Raw genomic sequence first — 20,947 nt, forward strand, 5'->3', positions numbered from 1 at the left:
ATATGATTTATATATCTAAATTATAATTTATATTAATTATTTAAAAGGTATTTAAAACTCATTTATTATTATATTAAATCACTTAAACTAATTAATCTTTTACTTTCCAACACTATGTTTAATAAGGATATTTTAACTTTCAACCAGTAATGCTAAACACTAGAAATTAAAGTGCATTTTTTCAAGGCAGTTTTTTCAAACCAAGCTTTTAAAAGCACTTCTCAACCGCAACAACAGTGTCAAACTAGCCTTAAATGAGATGAAAATGAAAGAGATAATGGCATATATGAGTTTAACTTAAAACAAATTTAATCAAACTCATTCAATCCTAATTGCAAAAGTTGATAATCGAATTTAATAAAGTTCGAATAGTTGTATTATATCCCAAGCTGATCTTAAGCTTAAAAATAGAAGTTAAATTCAAATTAGACCAAGTCCGGTTTGAAGTATTCACCTTTGATTGTTTTGAGATGCACCGCATTTCCAGTTTCCACTTACCCCATCCAATTGAGTTTGTTTTGCTTAAAACTTTATTATTTACAGAAATGTAGACTTTTTTCTTTTCCTTTTTTTACATTTTACAAAAACAATTCAATAAATTGAAACTACTCACTCATAATTATAATGCAGTTCTTTTAACAATTCAACTAAATTGTCCGACAATTATGGGGTTCAAAATTTTGTGCGCAAGCTCAAAATTACAAAAAAAAAAAAAAAGACAGATTCATGGCTAACAATCCTTGATGTAAACTTCGGACAATTTTCAGATGCTACACTCCAAAACGCATTCCAGTTATGAATCCAAAATCCAGACGGGAGAGATTGAACTCTACATTTCAGTTTGATCCCAGTCGATTGATCTGTCTTCGAAACCATAATCAGATTGATGAAGCCTGCTCCTTGCCAATTTGCTCATTATAGCAAGACCTGGATGAGGAAGAAAAGCAGAAATTTGTAAGATGATTAAAGGAACAAACAGAAGGTACTTAAGATTATTTGGGCTAATATCGATACAAGGTCGATGTAAAAGCAATAGAAGGCATGTTAGTTTTTGTACCTTCAACCATTCTGTAAAGTGCTGACCACCATCCATCTTTAGACATCTGACGCTGATCTAGGGACTCTTCGATTGTTTTATCATGCTTCCCTTCCAGAACTCCCTGAAGGGTTATCACAGCATCTCTCGTTTTCTTGAGGATACTGTTCTCATCTTCAATTTCCAAGCGAGTAAGGTCATTTTGCGATGAAGTAAGGCTAACAGCGAGTGCAAACTGGGCAGCAGCAGCCCATCGAGAAGATGCCAGCCATTTCCTCTGTTTATCCAACTGCCCATTCACTTCTCTGCCTACACTGTCCTCTCCCCCTCCGAGTGCTAGACTTCGTAAGTATTGTGCATTAGCATCCCCTGTACTTTGAACCATCTTGGAGAAAGAACTTCCTTCATTTGACAATAGTTCCTCTGGCGTATCATATTCCAGAACCTGGCATCAAAATAAACATCGATGCATCAACCAAAAGCCAAACACGAAAAAGAGAATAAACCAACGATCAATAAAACCAAGAAAGATTTCAATGAGTTAAACAAACTCAAGAATTATGTATATACCCTGCCAGAATCAAGCAAAAGAATACGATCACAGTCAATTACTGTATTGAGTCTGTGAGCAATGATGAGCATGGTACATGATTTGAATTCTTCCCGAATTGTTTTCTGAATAAGAGCATCAGTTCTGACATCGACAGCCGCAGTTGCTTCATCAAGAACAAGTATCTTTGATCTCCTCAATAATGCACGAGCAAGACTTAGCAATTGCCTTTGCCCGACACTAAAGTTTTCCCCAGCCTCTGAAACCTGGACAAAACACAGGATAAGTGGTTAATAGTTGTCATCGAATAACCATACTGATTTCAGCACCTATGGACACTTCCAAAAAACTGAACAACTGATCATCTCTCTTTTCCAAGCATTGGAAGAAATTGATTAGCAAACTGTCAATAAAATTCCCATCAGAATTTTTTTTAATAAATACCTCAGCATACAGACCAAGAGAATTCCTCCGAATGACATCTTTCAGGTGTGCTCTCTCTAAAGCTTCCCAAAGGTCAGCATCATTGTGTTCACTGAAAGGATCAAGATTAAATCTCACAGTTCCTGGCCCAAATAAAAACAAAATGGACATAAATATTATATATTTTAATTGGAACAAAATAAGAAAGATGAAATCCAATAGACATAAATGTTACATGTTAGATTATCTCCACTTTAGAAGTTAATAGATATTGGGGAAAGAAAATTTATGATAATGCTAGTAAAACAGAAAAAAGGAATTCTAAGTCAAATCATGGGAGATACCCAGAAAAGTTTTCACTAAGCTATTATGTAAATATAATCTAGATCATTGGTGGGGCGCACCAGAGAAAAGAACGGGTGCTTGTGGTATGATCCCAAGTACTTTACGCAGGTCCATCAGTCCGAATTTTGCAATATCACAACCATCAATTAAGATCCTTCCTCTTTCCAGCTCTACAATTCGAAACAAAGCATTTAACATGCTTGATTTTCCAGCCCCTGTCCTTCCAACAATGCCTACTTTGTCACTAGGAGAAATTGTAAAAGACAACCCATACAGGACAGGCGGAAGTTCAGGCCTGTAACGAAGGACAACATCCTCAAACTTGATAGATCCGGATGAAGGCCAAGCAGGAGGGGGACGGTTGTTCTCAATAATAAGTGGTGCTTCTGAAGGCAGCTCTATATATGTACCAACACGCTCCACTGCATTCAAACTATTTTCAGCCAAACTGGCAAGCCTAAGTACAGTGGTCAATAAACTTGTAATGTTTAGAGCATAACTAAGAAGTAGACCCATAGTAGATGCATATTCTCGCTGGTTCTGTGCCCTTCCATTTTGCATGACAGCAAAGGTTGCTGTAAACCAAATCATGAGTCCTCCCAAAGTTTCCAAACGGATTGCAAGCCAACGATTGGAGCTCATGTTCACGAGAGTGAATCTTATATTATTGTCCATGGATTTTCCATTCATGTCAGCCATGCGATCATAAGCTTTGTAAGCACGAATAGTAGACAGACCATTCAGTGCTTCTCCAAATTGTGCATAGACAGGTGATCTAGTTACAGAATCTAAGCGCTTCACTTCACGCGCGGTACTCTGTGGAGTTAACAAAATAATGATTACATGAGAAACATCCAAACAGAAACATCCAGCTGCAGAAACCTCCATATGCTAAATTTACTGACTACTAAAAAATCAGAACTGGTAAAAGACAGGCACTTTCTACGAGGAGAATTTATAAATTTCAGTGTTAGAGAAGAAAAACAAAAAAATCAGAAAAGCAAAAGACAAGGTCAAGTTTAATTACCTGGTAGTATAAATAAGCAGCATAAAACAAAACCAAAAGTGGCATTATGGACCACAATGACATAGTGCTCACAACTCCTATCAAGACAAAAGTAGAAAGGAGCTGCGACACTTGACCCAAAAACATATTGACGAATGGAGCGACATTTCGATCAATGTCACCTAAATCCTTTGCAAATCTATTAATAATCCGTCCAAGTGGGTTGGTGTGGAAGAAGGTCATTGGAGCTCTAAGTATGGAAGTAAGCATGGCATCATGCAACCTTTTGGCCGCATAAAGACTTGATATGATTAACCAATATGAATTAACCAATGTCACCAAGACCTGAAACCAGATGAGGTAGAAAATGAAGATAAAATATGAGATATATAAAACCAGTAAACATATTCCCTGAAATGCTTTGCTAATTTTTCTGAAAATAGAAGTACTATTATGTATTCAAATATAGGGAAGAAAACTTCCCAACCCTTCAGGAGAATAGAATTACTCTATTTATGTAAACGAGTAAAATGTCAGAAAGATCTGTAAGAACTTAAGCATTAACTCAAAGCCAATTAGCATATAACAAATTCATACCTGACCAAATGATAGAAGTGAATAGATCAAATTGTAATAACCGGGCCCATGCATCTTTGTAGTACTTTGATCTGTCCAAGAGCTAAGCCATGTGCTGCTTGAAACTCGTAAAATTTCTGTCAGGATGTAACAGGTAAAAAGCACCATTACCACCCATAAACCTCCCAATGCATTCTTGTACCTGGAAAGAAAAGAGAAAGATAACACACTCATTGAGGTTTTCTTTTTCCTTTATAACAAGATTCAAAAACAAGGGAATTCAGAATAAATCACAGCAGAGATGCTAAATCCTTTCCTCCCTTCCTACTCGCACACAATAAATAGATTTCCAATTACCTAAAGCACATTTAGTTAACATAATGAAACCATAAATCTGCTCAGTGAATCTTCACTAACAAAGGAAGAACAAATCTATCAATAGAAGATAGGAAAATTTGTAAGTGTATTGCAGTGAGATAGACCAGATGGAACTTTTAATTAGTTGCATTAAGGTTCCATATATGAGCCATCAATATGAGAAAATGTTGTCACCTTCCTTCTAAGCATAAAAATGGGGTCAAATTTAGTGATTGAGAAGGTTAAGAGAAGTCTACATATTGAATATTGAGAAAGATGATGTTCAAAGAACACTATGTTTTTAACATTAGCTACATCTATCAATCAATTTAAGTAGAGTTGAGGAGCTAGTTATCATAGAATTTGGGGACTCTAAAGATATGGTAATAGCAGTATATACAAGTAACTTTGCAAAGTGGGGAAGAGGAGTGAAAATCAAAATATTTAATATTCTACCTCACTAAAACATTCCAGCTAACAACTCCTGTTTCCCGTTCTTCCTGCTTAATGAGAACAGATTTGCCTTCTTTTGTTTTATTTGATTGGCTTGCTCTTTTGGGCATGTCATTTGGTACTCCATTAGCAACAGGTTTAGAGTCCTTCTGGTCAACTACATCACTGTTCTCATTTTCCTCTGCATACTCTTCCATTTTTCCTGCATTCTCCATTAGCTTTTGGAACAGCACACCATTATTACTGAGGTCCTCAAAAGTTCCTTCCTCTTTCACCATGCCTTCATGAACCAGAATAATTCTATCAACCTGTGAAAGGAAGTGAAGCTGGTTTGTGACAAGAACTCTTGTTTTGCCTCTCAATTCTCCCTTTACGCATTTATCAAAAACCTGAAAATTATTGGTAGCAGAAATCAGGCCAATATCACATCAAAATTAAAAGCAACTAACATTACCAAATTTCCAAAATACACTGTTTTCAAGGAACAGCAAATGGGATATGAACTAAAATAAAATAAACAAAAAAACATAACAGAAACAAATAAAAGTATGTAGTGCATGTTAACACCTAAAATGCAAGTTTAGAAGATCATATACATACATCAGATTTTCTATGAGCATATATGTGACATGCTTGACTTTTTTCCTATTTTAATAAGAATAGTATTGTTCACCCTACCCAGTGCAACAATATGTTATGCACATCACGATGATATTGGGACCAGGTCTAGTTCTTGATTCTTAAAAGCTTCAAAAAGTTAAAACTGAAAAAATGGGACCAAGGGAATTAACATGCAAAAACAAGAAGGGACTAAACCACATGAATTCTTTTATGACATTGTGCTCTATCAGGGGCAATATCCCAAGTAAGATCAATAAAGATCAGTTTCTTTACATGGTAATATAACATAATTCTGCTCAGCAAAAACAAAAGGGCAACTGAGGAGCAAAAAGAATAAAAAAAGGCTACATTGAACCAGTTACCTGCCGAGCCACATGTGCATCCAGAGCACTCAAGGGGTCATCAAAAATGTAAACATCTGAATTGGAATATACAGCCCTAGCCATGGAAACCCTTTGCTTCTGCCCACCACTAATATTAACACCTCTTTCACCAATCTCAGTAAGATCACCACCCTAACATCAAAAAATAAACTATTGAGAAAAAACTGTTGGGTAGATAAGAGACTTCTGTCTATTCACTACATCGTGTCACAACTTTTCTAAAATGCTTACAGGCAGTAGCTCAAGGTCGTGCCGCAATGCAGTAACATCTAATGCCTTCTCATATCTTGCTGATTCAAAAGAAGATCCAAACAATATGTTATCACGTACCTGCAAGTATAAACCCCAAAGATCAATAACTAACATTAAGGCAATTAACTTCTTAAGTTTGAAGGGTATGGACTTTTCAGCATGTTAAGCTACTAAATCTAAGGCCACAAGACAAGCCATCTTAATCATCTTGGAGGAGACAAAATATACTAATATTCCTTAGTTCCAAAAAGTTTTAACAATATAGTAACAAAACTGACAGCCAATAACTAAACAAGTGAGATTGCATGCCATAAAAGCACTACCACATATAAAAACGAGATAAGCAAGCCAAACTTACAGTTGCATTGAAAATCCATGAAACTTGAGGAACATAAGCAACTTTTCCTCTGACAACAACACTGGCTTCAGATATTGGAGGAAGCTCCCCAAGCATTGCAGATATAAGCGAGGTCTTTCCTTCACCGGTACTACCAACTACTGCAACCAGGCTACCAACTGGTATGTCTAAATTAATATTAGACAATGTGGGCCTCTCTGCCTGAAATAATAAACAAGAATTTTATATCATAAAAAATAAATGAAAGTGCACACTTTATACTATGACATGTCATCAGAGACATAAAAAAGAAAGGAAAACTTTTGTCTCAGCAACACATAAAAATGTAAAGCTTTTTCAGCTTCAGGATAGTACAAACAGAATCAAAGGGTCATTTCATATAAGAGGAAGAAACCAACAGATAAAATATGTACTCTTTAACAACCATATCTAAGGTTCATGAATTTAAGTTCCATAGTATGATTATCATATTAAAGCAATTATAGATCAACTTAAACATATATGCTGTAAACATTCATGTAAATTACAGACTAAAAAAGAAAAAAAGTGTCAGAAATTAAAACTAGACCTTAGAATCCCATGAAAAAAAACCATCTCTTATTTGGATTGCTGGAAGTTCAGGATCAAGAGGAGGATTTGGCAGAAGAACTCTCTCTTCAGTCAAGAACAGCTCCTCCAGACGTTTTAGTGATACATTTGCATTTACCACCTGTCAAACTACAGCATTAGGAACCAAGAAAAGCACCCTACTAGTTTTAATACATCCCACATTTCTATGTACCATAGGAATGTATACCACCAATGTAAAGTAACAGATCAAGGGCAGAGAAACACAATCATACGTCCTATCTACTACCAAAAATTCCAGTTAAAACACCACTGCACTAAATGGTCTAGCCCAGATACCTGAAAGAGGCAAAGAAGATCACCTGAGTAATAACGTTTGGAAGCATGAATAAGGGGAAACGAAGAACCGAAAAGAGAGAAAGAGATGTAAATGCCCTTGCAGGTGTTAAGTCGCCTCCAAGCAAAGTAAACAAGCCAAATGAAACCACAGTCACCACAACTGGAATGCTATTCAGCATAAAGCCATTACACTGCAAACAAGAGATAGAATAAGACAAATAAAAAGGAAGCTGTTGAAATGATCCTACCCAAACACCTATATGGCTACATCCATATCAATGTCAACAACTAGATCAAAATTAATGAAATTGATTACCCATGAAAAGCATTCTTAATGCAGAACAGTACTCACAACTCAGAAGCAAAAACAATCTAGTTTGTAACATGTAACTCTCTCTTGAATAACCAAAATGTTATACTATCTTTGTTTTTCTTAAGATCAGTAAATATTTTATTAGACAATTTGTAAAAGCAATAGCACGTAAATAAACCACTATTATGTACATGATGTTAATTTTAAGATGGGTGTTCGGTGTTGCACACAACAGATATAGACTATGGTAACTAAATTAGCAATTCAACATACATTTTTCTTTCAAATTTTACAAAAACAGTTAGAGCTGACATATTTTTATCATAGCCAAATCAAGACTTCCACAACCAGAAAGAAAGAGAACGAATTAGGAGCTTAGATCAGGGGGATACCGCTCCAAGCAGGGATGCTTTGCGGAACCACAACAACTCATCATCCCGGACATTTTGGACTTTAGACTGGAAACTGTTCTCCCAAGCATAACATCTGAGACATTACAGCATAAATACAGAATCATAACTAAAAGCCCTAGTACTGTACTCAAAAGCTCTGTAAAAACAAATAAAAATGAAAATTAAACAGTTTCCTAGAAACAAATCATACTTTACAGTGTCCATTGCAGCCAATACTTCATTCATGAGGCCTATTCTCTTATCTGTACGTTGTAAACCTTCCTTTGACAATTTTTGCATTCGGCTTATAACTACTGTCTGTTTGCCAAATAACAAAAAGGGAGTAAGAATTAAAAAAACAAAGCCAATAAAATATAATACGTACCCTAATAAGTTTAACATCATATAATTCTCTTTATTCAAGGAATAAAAAGTGCAGCAACCACTATGAAATTAATAATTTATCTTAAAGAAAGAACATGGGAAAAGCCAGAGAGCAAAGGCACATACTTGCACGGGAAACAAAAGGACTAGCATTAATGCACCAAGAAGCGAAGCAACACCCAACTGCTGATAAAGAAGGACCATTGCAAAAGTAATACGAAATGGAGCTGACCACAAAGTGTGAAGTGATTGGCATATTTGCTGCAAAAAGAATATGATAAATATTTCATCACAAAGAGCTGAAAAATTTTAAAAATGCACTGATATGTTTTCACAACCACAGTTTGGTCATTCCTCCCCCATAAACAACAACATGCTCTAAAGGGAAACTAGTTCTGAACTTCAAAGTGATCCAAAGTTGAGCTATAAACTTAAAACAAGGAAAATTAGTAATACTACATGCTTAGAAGATTAACCACTTTTAACATTTACAACCATCTTCAAGGACATTATTCAGGTTAAAAGCAGAGGATAACCCCCTCCCCCCTAATTAACATAAAAGAGGTTAGTCAGTAGTGCACTTCTAACAGCTAGCAGAGTGCTTACAAGAAACAGTAGACTGTGTACAGAATCTCATTCCACGTCATAGAACGTCAAACTAGTTTCAGCAATATCAGCCATAAAATATGTCATATACACATAAGATAAAGTAATAAACGATCATGCCTGCAGTGCTTCAGCATCTGTTGTCATCAAGTTGGTTATTTTCCCTGATGCAAACTTCTTGCGCCCCTCATGAGTAAGCCTAAGAGATTTACGGAACACAGCAGCAACCTACAGAAAATAAGAATATCGTCAGGAAATGGTGAAGAAAAGCACAAATATTTCAGCAACATCTAGAAAAAAATCCGTACATGGCTCTAACACAGACAACTCTAATACATTACAAAGCAAAATGAAAGTTAAATAGAAAGCAAGAGGTAGAAGTGCTCAGAGCTTACAATTACACCAAAGTAATATGCAACTCAAGCCTCAATAAGATTTACGCTTGTAACCAATAATTTAAGTAATATGATCTATAACTAGTAATGCCAACTAATCACTAAATAAACATGCATCCAGACAGGTACTGAGAATGTAAAATCATTCTTCTGGATAAACAATTCTTCCAGAAAAACGAAATCCAAATGTAGGAAGCTAAAACCAGGCCAACATAACCTAATGAAAAATTAGAAGAGAATGTAAGGCAATTATCAATGAGACAAAAGGCACTCTCAGCCTGCCTTCAACACATGAAGAAAAGAAATAAGCTTGTTGATACTCCAGAAAAACTGAATGAAATAAATTGTTTCCAAGATAAAAACAAGTTTACCAAAGTAGATCTCAGCCGAAATCCAACACGCATGACATTCTGGAAATATTGAGCTTCACATAACACCCCAAGGGCCTGGATCAAGTTTCAACAATAAAATTAAATGCATATTCTCATTAAGAAAGTAGCTAGAACCTCCAATAGAAGGATTAAATTTATACCACTCCAACGAAAATTGAGAAGGCATAGATGTAACCAATCCAAGCTGGATCACCTTCTTGCATGGACTGCAGGAAGTTCATTTAACACATAAGTGAAGAAACTTGGTGATAAAGTAAAAAAGACAATAAAGAAACTAAATAACTACAAAGATACAGTACCATTGTGCAGAGTTCTTATATCTAAACTTGATATGTACGAGTCAACTACAGATACATGTTTTAAAGTGTGTTATTTGCCCAATAACAATAGAAAACTGAAGATCTTGTAGTGACAGATTTATTTATGCCTTCGTGCCTGAATAACATGGACTCTCCATCATAAACTTTTGACGTACTTAGAATGACTCATGCAAGAGTATTACCATTAAGAGCATAATATATATAAAAGTACTACTAAATTTAGAAGAACAAATCAAAATACCCACTAATAGGCATAAGAGAACATTACAATCATGAATCATAAATCTAAAATAGAGACATGCAAGATGAACAAAGGACTCCTATACACAGATTTAATTTTTCTTTAATATTTGCCATGAGAGATTAAGTAGAGGTTCCCCTAATTAAAGGAATGAGAAGTTGAGTTCCATACACTAAAAAAGAACTCAATCACAGGAAAATAGCCAAATACAGAAGAAAGCATATAAACAAGTAGCAAACCTGTAACAGGCGGTTCAGTATAAGCGGCCCCACAAATTGAGATAGATCGTTAAAAATCTACAGGTTTAAAGAACAAGCCAGAAATTTTAAGGGACAAATATTAGGGTAAATCAATTGTGGAAAACAGAGAATAGCATTAATCATTGAGAAACCTTTTGTAGCATAAGAAAATGAAGATGTTCAAAAATGTGACCTGTCTAAACTCTAAAATATAGAAAAACAACCTTCAAAAGCCATCAAAAGTTCTATAATGAAAGGCCATTATGTTCCTATGCAATTTATCTGGAGGGATAAGCCCCCTGAGAGGTAGGACTTCAGTTTACACAGCCTCAGGTCACTACTTCGAATTACAGTGGGGTAGATAAATATTAGTCCAAGCCCCATGGTAGAAAGGTGAAAAATGTTAAATGAGGAAATTTTGAGCAGATTCTTTCCCAATATGCTAAGTGAAACATTTGATCATACATTTTAAGCAAGGAGGCCATGAAACACAATGATATGGCCTTTAAGATAGACAAGCCTCTTCGATGTTCATGTACATGCAGAAAGCTTTTAGGATCAAAGCCAACTCTTTCCAGAGGTAGCACATGAATTGGATTCATTTAAAATACTCCAGAAAATCTATGACTTTATTGTAAAAGTTCCCTAAATAAAAGGCATCAGAAATTTCCAGGAACATAGGTTGGTAAGCAATTTTCAAAAACACGAAAGATGTTATAATACCATGTCTCTATAAGAATCAAATTAGCTTTCCAAATAATGATGCAACATTTTAAGATGAGATTATTACCTTCCAGAAGCCTCCCCACCAAAACCTAAAGACAAAGAAGGGGATGAATTAGAAAAAGACGAAGACAGTGATGAACTTTCACAAGCAATATCTAGTATTAACTACTTCACCAGAAGAATATCTGTCTCATCCAAGTCCATGCTAAAGGACCGACCTCAAGATTGAACAACTTTAAAATTTGATTGTCTCCATAAAGGCATAAACAATACAGTCAACCTCCACCAGAAACAATGGTGCCATAATTTTCATTGCCATTTGTCTAATTACTTGTTTCATTTTTTTCTTCAAACAACTAATGCAATAATATGAAAAGGAATGGAGCAAAATATCTTAAGACATATAACCAAATATGAAAACAGACATAAGTAAGTCCATATTTCACTACCTTCCCCCAAGGCTACCATTCAGTGCTCTTAAGAGCCATGGTTTAGGCCTTCGTGATTCCTCAGCCCAACATTTCTGAAACCTACAAAGTCAGAAACAGATATCACACATTACCGCAATGCATAAAATATTTAAGAACCAAAATACAATTAAAAAAAAAAAAACAGCACATACTTGTTGTTTAGTGTTACTGTCCGATCCCAAGTATCTAACTTCCAGACATCCTTCTCTGTTATAGGTTTTTTATAGCCTTGCTCCATAAGGGGACTCATCCATGAAAAAAATATTTCTAGCAAAAGGGAAATGAGCAAAAGAGCATCAGAAGTGAATTACAAGTACAAATTTATTCATTGATCCTCGAGACATATCTACAGTTATCATTTGCATCATGATATAATTAGGGCTAAGAAGAAATGAAATAGGGAGGACTGCTAAACTATAATCCATATATCCATTATTCCATCAGAGTAATTTCATAGTTAAAAAGCAATGAGCATATAAAATTCCCATTGCAATAAAACATGCCATATCATTGTAAATTAAAAGCTAAATTACTCATCATGAGTGTGCAATACCAGCTGAAATGTCATATATGGGCGAACCATGGCAGCATACTAGGCATCAAAGATATAAGGATTTACACTATTGTCAATTTTGAGAATAAGGGCCTACATCTCAATCAACATATAATGTTAATTCAGGGCTCAACTAAGCATCAAAGATAAGTAGAGCAAGATATACATACTGGAAAAGATACTAACATGCCTCTCAGGACATATTTCCTCTCCTCCGGGAATTTCTTCATATCCAGCATCATCTACAAATTCAGTCCGCATTGGAGTATAACCAGGATATGGATCCAAATCAGGAAGATACACCAGCAAGAGTATCCCAAACAAACCCTAAACAAGAACAGCAACCGATCTTTAAGAGTGCAATCAGAAAGGGAAAGAAATAAGTAAAATTGATGCAATTTAATAATTGCATCACTGGCCATGTCATTATTGTCCTCGGGTTTTTAAGGCAAACTCATCATTATCCCTAATAATAGCCTTTTGTGGATAGAAAAGAAATGAAAGATAACACACCTGAACTAGGACCTCACTTAAGTAAAGATACAGGATGGAGCTGCACAAGTATAACAGAATATGAGTCTCAGCTAACAGTCTTAATCAAATATGCAAATTTGAACACATTAGTAAGGTTAAAGACGAAGAAAAGTAACCAAGAGAAAATACCTATCATAAAACTCCCTTACAGAAAGAATGAGATCGAGCATCACTGCATCCCCTATCAATGTATAAAGGAGGCCAAATCTGACAAACCATCGAAATTCATGAATATAGACTTTAGTTTCCACCCCAATCATGACAAAAATAGAGCACCATGTGAGAGCTTCCACGACCAAAGAAACAATCTGCACAAAGAATGAAAACAAAAAGCTTCAGATACGATTTACATTAGCCCCCAGGACTAAATAAAATATCAAACAGATAGATTGCTCGAGCCTTCTTGAACTAATCTTGATTGCAGGCTCATTATATACCAAACTAATTTAGACGAATAAAGAATAGCACTAGAATCTAGAAATATTCATATAAATAGTCAATAAAACAATTCAGACCACACACATCCTTCTTCCAGCATGTATATATATAACACATAACATACCATGCTAGTTGCCACAAAGCCATATATATAGAAGAAGTTAAATATACGAAACATCATAATCCACCATAAGACGTCAATTACTGAAAGCATCTTCAACCGGGAAAACCTGACAGTGAGATACAGCAGCCAGCGTGGAAGAAGCTACACAATAAAGTGTGTTTAATGCTAGTTCCAGTAGGGCTATAAAGAAAATGCTAAATCATCTTTGCATCTGGAATTTCCTCGCTTTCTCAACGGGCAAAAGATTGCAAACTCATGAAATACAGCTCATTGGCTGCCATTTACTCCATCCTCCAATAGGGACAAAAGCATTTGAACAAAGATAAAACCCAATTTCACATAAAAGTAGAAGCGATTACAGATTAAGGTCAACTACTCATCTAAAGGGTAATGTACAACAAAAGATTTACACATCCAAAATATCAGCAAAACCTACAAAACAAAAAAATAGATTATCAGGCAACACAGGGTGAAGTCCTACCTCAAATGGAGAAAGACCAGACTGTCCATCCAAATTTAGAACTGAAATCCCCATGATCAACCTGAAAAAAGGCTCAGCAGTAGCATAAAGAGCCAACAGACCGAGCATATAATTATAATATTTGGACCGAAGACAGAAGCGCTGAGCTTTGAAATCTCTCTTGATCAGCCATATACGATAAACACAAAGACCCAATAACACCAGATGAGATAGGGTGACAACCAGCGAATCAGTTGCACAGGGTGTGTAAGCACCAAAGGCATTGGACACGGACCTTTTCCATACCCCGTCAGCCACTGGTCTACAGAACCAAACCAATGGCTCAAAAGCCATTATGTTCTTGTTGATGCTTTACACAACTCTCTTCACTTAAAATGTACGAAATCGTCCACCCTCTTAGAGATGACTCATCGCTTTGCCTGCAACCGATTTGAAGTAAATTTAGACTTAAATCAATAAACAAAACCGAAATATAAAGCGCAAAGACCATTTCTCATCCTATTTATTTATCTGCTCTCAGCTAAACTTGAGTGGCGTTGACATAGAAATATTAAAGTTTTCTCAGCATCCAAACAAAAACAAGTGCCCAACCCCAACAACTAGTATTGTTCATTTCTACCGATGTAAAGGACTAAAAAAGCATTTTCTACATAACACCCAAAGGTGTGAATGAGAGTGAGAAAAGTATACCTGTGATTCAAGGTTTCAGTTAAAAGAAGGCTTCAGAAAATAATGAACACAAGTTTTTGGATCAGAGAAAGGGAGAGAGAGAAAAACTTAAAAAGGCATTAATAATTCAATATTGTCTGCTAGTATTTTCTAAAGCGAACAAAAAATTATTTTCGTTTTCCAACAAAAAAGATCTTAAAAATTTTCCGTAAGGATTCTGGAGCACTTACCCCTTTTTGTTCCCTCTCTCTCTCTCTCTTGGCTCACTTGGTGAGAAGAGAATTGGATTCGTTACTCTTTAAGTCATTTATCTCATCAAATAATATATTTACGAAATTTAGGCAAAATGTCGTTCCTGGCGACGAGGAAACTGCGTCACCGCTTACGAATGTTATATTATTTTATGACGTTCCCATCTTAGCAAATGAAAAATGAATAAAAAACAAGACAAGTATAAAAGTTATTTTTATCATTTTAAAGTTACTTTAAATATTATATAAAAGTACGAATCATAATAATATTAATTAAATTAGTGTTGACTTGACTTAATTAATTCGAATAATATATTTAAATAATTGTAATTATAATTAATCATCATTTATATTATTTATAAACCTTAGGATCCACAATTGAATTGAAAAACTATTAAAATATATGCTTTTAAAAAATAAATTTTATAATAAATAATTATAGTATATTTAATATTTACGTATATGTTATTATTAATTAATTTTAAATATTTTTAAATATACATATATAACTTTTATATTTTTAGATATTTGTTCCCACGTGTATAAATAAAAATAAAAATTCACCGATAGTACAGTGAATTTGAGTGAGCATACGAACCATACAAGTATGAGATATTTTATTTTTATCATGTGGGAGGGAGGCTATCCTTGTCTTTTCATAATCTGGTTTGCTTTTTTAATTGACAAGTTGGTTTGGCGGTTAGTTAATTGGTAGAACCAAAAACAAAATATATAACAGTCGGATGCACATTATAGTTTTTGGCACATCATATTTTATATTTGAAGGCATTACCTTTTAATTTTTTTTTAATATTTATTTGTATTTATATTTTTTATATGTTAAATATAAAAGTTTTAATATTTTATTTTACTGAATTAACTTTTAATATTATCATGTTAAAATTAATGAATATTAGCTTAAAAAATATAAATATTAATAGCATTTATCAGATTAAATTATTTTTAAAATATACTAAAAATTAGTTACATTTATTGATTAAAGTAGAGCAAAGATAAATATAAAATTACAAAAAAATCGAATATTAACAATTTTGAAAGTAAAACAAATTAATCTAAAAATAAAATAAAATAATATTATTTAAATTATAATACATTAATATTAATATTCAATTTTTGTATTTTTTATTTAATATTTTTAAAATTTTTAATACTATAGTCTATTAAGTTCAAATCTCACACATTTTATACAAAAAGGTAAGAAGACAAATATATCCTCGAATTTATATTCATTACTTTGTAAAAGAGTGACTTTTTCTTCTTTTCTCAATAGAGTTATTATCTTGTTAACTTGTGGTATCAACTTAATTAAAGATTTAAACTATAGTATAGATGCCATATATTCACATTACTATCGAAATTACATAAAAAAACAGTTGGCATAAAACTGATATCGACTAAAATTTACATCAAAATAAAAATTAGAAATTATTGTTGTAATTTATTATTGGAATAGGACATTCTGGCTGATATGACAAGATTAACTTCCTTGATTGAAAGCCAGCGAAACTATTTTTGAATATAATTATATAATAATATTTTAAAATTTATTATCATGTAGACTACCCAATATATTTGTAGAACTATTTTTATTTTAATTAGATATATTTAAGTTTATAATATTTTATTTAATTTTACAAAAAATTAATGTAATATAAAATATTTAATATTTAAACATTTTAAGTTGATAATAATACAAATGTCTGTTGATAATATTCCCTAAATAAATAAATCACACACCAACCAACAAATAATTTCTATAATTCAATCTCGTGATATGCATTGGCCAATGGATCCATTTCACTATATTGAATAGTGAATCTATAATAATGTTGATTTGATGAACTAAGGACTTTTTAGTAATATCTATTTTAACAAAAAACCTTGTTTATATATAAAAAGAAATTAAAAATAAAATTTTACACCTATAATTACACTAATCAAAATTGCATATCATAAATTATAAATAAATCATGAATCACATATGGTTAATGCCTTAAATGGAATGTTTGGTCTGACCATTGAGTGGTAGGAATTTGTCAAAACTCAACCTCTTTTTTGCTTTTCAACTTTTTTCTACTTTTCCATTGTATTATCATAGCGAATCTTGATAATTTTTTAATACAGTATCTATATTGTTTTTTGGTCCAATTTAATATTTGTTTCTTTATAAATTTATTTAAAGTTATGTATTTTAGTTTTTGAAGGTAATAGCGTTGACTTTTTAGTGTTTAATTCAGGTTTTAAGGTTGATTCGGTGAAAGTTAATTGCTAATATTATTATATTTGAATTTTTAATGATTATGTTAATAATAAATTTAGTATTAATTTGAATTTGCTTAATTTTGCATTTGATTTGTCAAATATAGTCCAATAAATTTGATTTAATTTGTATTTTAAAATTGATTTGATGAAAGTTAATTACTAATTTATTAGTTAATTGTGAATTTTCATCGAAACAACTCTAAAATTCGAATTAAACACTAAAAAATTAATATTATTACCCTTGAATACTAAAATATTTGTCAAATGTAAGTGCCAAATTAAACTAAAAAGAACACAAGTATCATATTAAAAAAATTATCAAATTTAGGTATCAAATTTTGTATAAAACCATCATTAAATCATTACCTTTTTGTTGAATTTTGATGAAAAAAATTACCAAAAAATTATGATAGGAAAGGATAGTTGTGATTTTTTTTTTGAAGGAAATGAAAAATATTTGTTGGAAATTTTCAGGTGATTATGGGCCGAGTCGGATCTAACAAAATTTTTAGGCCTATTCGTTAGGCATGGGTCTGGTCTGAAAAACGAATATAAAATTTTGTCCAAGCCTGACCTAGATACAAATGTTGAAATTCGTGTTCGGCTCGACCTGCCCGTATTATTATTTTTTATATAATTTTAAAATATATATAATACATCAAAAATATTAAAAAATATTAAAATAAATGTTTCCAACAATCTGAAAATAACTTTAAAAAACATTTATACTTAAATAACACTAAGATATATGTCACTTAACAAACAAATGCCTTTAAAATAGTAACAAAATTAACAATAGAACAATAATTATACAATATCCAAATAATAACAACAAAATAATAACAACATAATTGTAAAATGGTAGCAAAATAGTGAAAAAAAAAACAACAATAAAATAGCAAGAAAATAATAAAAAATAGCAAGAAACAGTAAAAAAAGTAATTTTTTTTCATATTCAGGTCGGGCTCAGGCCAAAAAAGCCTTACCCGAGGTCCAACCCATTTTTTAAATGAGCATTATTTTTTTTGTCCAAACCCATTTTTTAGACTTATATTTTTACCCAAACCCCATTACTTTTCGAATAGGCCTTTGCAACCTGCCTATGGACAAGTCTACTCATAATGTGACATCAATATACCAATTTTTCATTTTCACCTTTTAAAATAATTCAAACACTACATAATCATGTCATCGTTCCATATCATATCAAACAAACATACACTTATATAACAAAACTACATGAATTTTAATATGATACATAACTTTGCTTTCGTGTAATTATATACATGAAACTTTAATTGTGGTTCAAATGTATATATGAAACATTAATTTTAATTCAATTATCCACATTTAAATAAATAAATACATCAATTTATCTTTATATTAAATATATATAATTTTAATATTTCAAATATAAATAATATTTCACATTAAATCACTATAAATTGAATACATTTATTCAAGTCAATAATAAGCGAAATTATTCTAACAGAAAACAAAGAAAGAGAAATAATACTCCAAAATTTCAATGTGAAATTCTTGAGCAATTTAACTTGATTCGGGGACTAATTCAAGATTTTCTCTCCAATTTCAAGGTTTAGTAAAGATTAATAAAAATGGGGGAATACATGTGGGTGTTGGGTCCAACTATAGAAAACAAAATTAACAACCACTTTACTTTAATTTCAAATTAGTCCACAAGTCATCTTTCAACTTTGAATTATGTATCTTTTATTCTAGCCCTTAAATTCATCTAGAGATTACACTTAAAAATTCGAGGCTTTATGACTTTCCTCGTTTAAAAAATTTCATCCTCAAAATTTAAAAATGTACCTTAATGAAATAATTGGAGATATTGTTGTCTCATCGTTTCTTCACTTTCCCACCTACCTTCTTCTATTCTATGGTTTCTCCATAGTACTTTGACCAATGAAATGTGCTTGTTCCTTAATTCTTTTACTTCTCGAGTTAATATTACCATTGGCTTTTTCTCATATGTCAAACTAGTTATAAATCAATTGGCCCTATTAATATAAAATGTGAAGCTAATTTGTAAGCAACCGACCCACACGTTCAAGGATTTTTTATGAACCAATAAACTTAAGGCTTTTTTATTTATTTTTACCAAAATTGAGAATCTTCCGTGAAGAAATTTTGAAAAATGCTTTCTCTCTCACTTCATATTCAGTGTCTCTTATTTTCAAATTAGTATATGGCTTCTATCTATCAATGGTTGCCTTTTCTGTCAGCTTAATCAATCTGAGTCTCACTAATTTATTTTCTCCTATTTATGTTTACCAAAAGGAAGTTCTGCATCTATAACTATTATTATAAAATATGTTCATCCCAACCTTTTTCAAATTCAATCATACAACTCCTTAACATATCTTTAAGTACCATTATTATTCTTTTCGACTATCCATCGATCTAATGATGGAATGCTGTGCTAAAATTAGGTCGTGTACCTAAGACTACTTGTAAACTACCCCAATATCTTGAGTTCCACCTTAGATCTCGATCATATATGAGAGAAAGTGGCACACCATGTAATCAAACTATCTCACTAATACAAGTTTATCAAGTGAGTAGTTTGATGTAACAGGTAGAAATGTGTTTACTTAGTGAGTTGATCAAGAATCACCCAAATGACATCATGTTTCCTTTGTGTTCTTAGAAGACGATTCACAAAATCCATCATGATTCAATCTCATTTCCACTCAGGTATTGAAATAGATTATAATAGTCCTGATAGGACTTGGTGTTCTACTTACACTTGCTAACATGTCAAACACTTTGAAACATATTTAGCGATGTCGCTTTTCATTTTAAGTCTTGGTACATTATATTAGCCCATCGAGTTCATGGTATAAGATGCATTATGTGCTTCCTTTAAAATATCTCTCCTCAAATCATCAACGTTAGGAACATAAATTCTACCTTTATAGTATAAACTACCATATTCCTATACGTGATATTCAAGTTCCTTCCCTTTTCAATTTTACTTAATAATCGACATCAAATTCTCATTTAGCTCATGTGCATCTTGCATTTGTTTTAGTAAGTTCAATTAAGCTCAAATTTCTCTATAATAACACATTAAGTTAAACTCAAGTGAACATTTATTGTCTTAAAAGCTACTACGGTCTTCCGACTTAATGCATTTGCTATCATATATACTTTTCATGGATGGTAGTCAATGGAAGAATCATGATCTTTCAACAACTCCATTAATATGTTTTGTCTAAACTTCAGTTTATTCTGAGTAGGTGAGTATTTCAAACTTTTATGATTTGTCGATATGTAACACTTCTCCCCATATAAGTAGTGTTGCCAAAATTTTAAGGTAAACACTATCGTTGTTGTTAGAGTTGTGTGACCCGAATTCCATCACTTGTTAAAGAAATAAAATAAGGGGACCTGTGGCGAGCTACGGCCTCGGGCTCGCGGTAAGGACCATGCCGCACAAGTAGAATCCGTATAGAACTACACATTTTCTATTTGACATTGATTAGAATAGAATTTTTCAACATTTAAATAGATGTAGTTGAAACTACTCTTGTCTAATTCGGGTTTCAACATTAGTAAATTTCTCCTCATTTGCTCATAATTTTTCCCTAAAGGATTTTCCACGTAAAATCTGTGTGTTTTCTTTTTCTTTTTCTTATTGCTTCATGATCTGCCATTATCGACATATATTATAATAGTTGCAAGCTTGAAATCTTGTGTAGGATAATTCAACTAATGTGATTTCAATTGTTGGGATGTATAAGAAAAAACTTTTTCCTTTTTAATGGATCTAAGAGGCCAATGAACTCCATAGTGCAATTAGTAGCGAAGGCTACATGGAGGAAGAAATGGTGTATGGCTTTA

General features: G+C 32.7%; 1 protein-coding gene across 2 annotated transcripts; it reads right to left on the reverse strand.

Annotated features, from left to right (window-relative positions):
• Positions 1-616: 616 nt before the first annotated feature.
• LOC107945213 (ABC transporter C family member 2) lies at positions 617-14,887 on the reverse strand. 2 transcript variants are annotated; one of them, XM_041108345.1, is made up of 28 exons: positions 14,774-14,887; positions 13,875-14,293; positions 12,961-13,139; positions 12,811-12,850; positions 12,468-12,624; positions 11,897-12,011; positions 11,724-11,804; positions 11,339-11,363; positions 10,549-10,605; positions 9,889-9,954; positions 9,728-9,802; positions 9,082-9,189; positions 8,482-8,616; positions 8,183-8,289; positions 7,972-8,065; positions 7,290-7,457; positions 6,929-7,069; positions 6,361-6,561; positions 5,982-6,080; positions 5,730-5,882; positions 4,750-5,135; positions 3,958-4,138; positions 3,382-3,705; positions 2,414-3,170; positions 2,031-2,152; positions 1,607-1,852; positions 1,058-1,481; positions 617-927 (listed from the first exon to the last, which is right to left on the reverse strand). In XM_041108345.1, the coding sequence occupies exons 2-28, from the start codon at positions 14,205-14,207 to the stop codon at positions 830-832; spliced, it is 4,872 nt and encodes a 1,623-aa protein (XP_040964279.1). In that variant the 5' UTR covers positions 14,208-14,293; positions 14,774-14,887; the 3' UTR covers positions 617-829. The 2 variants fall into 2 exon arrangements, with proteins under 2 accessions (XP_040964279.1, XP_016734593.2); XM_016879104.2 differs by having other exon boundaries at positions 14,565-14,836.
• Between the last annotated feature and the right edge of the window lie 6,060 nt (positions 14,888-20,947).

Source organism: Gossypium hirsutum, chromosome D12 (assembly GCF_007990345.1).
Source record: "Gossypium hirsutum isolate 1008001.06 chromosome D12, Gossypium_hirsutum_v2.1, whole genome shotgun sequence".
Classification (NCBI taxonomy): Eukaryota; Viridiplantae; Streptophyta; class Magnoliopsida; order Malvales; family Malvaceae; genus Gossypium; species Gossypium hirsutum.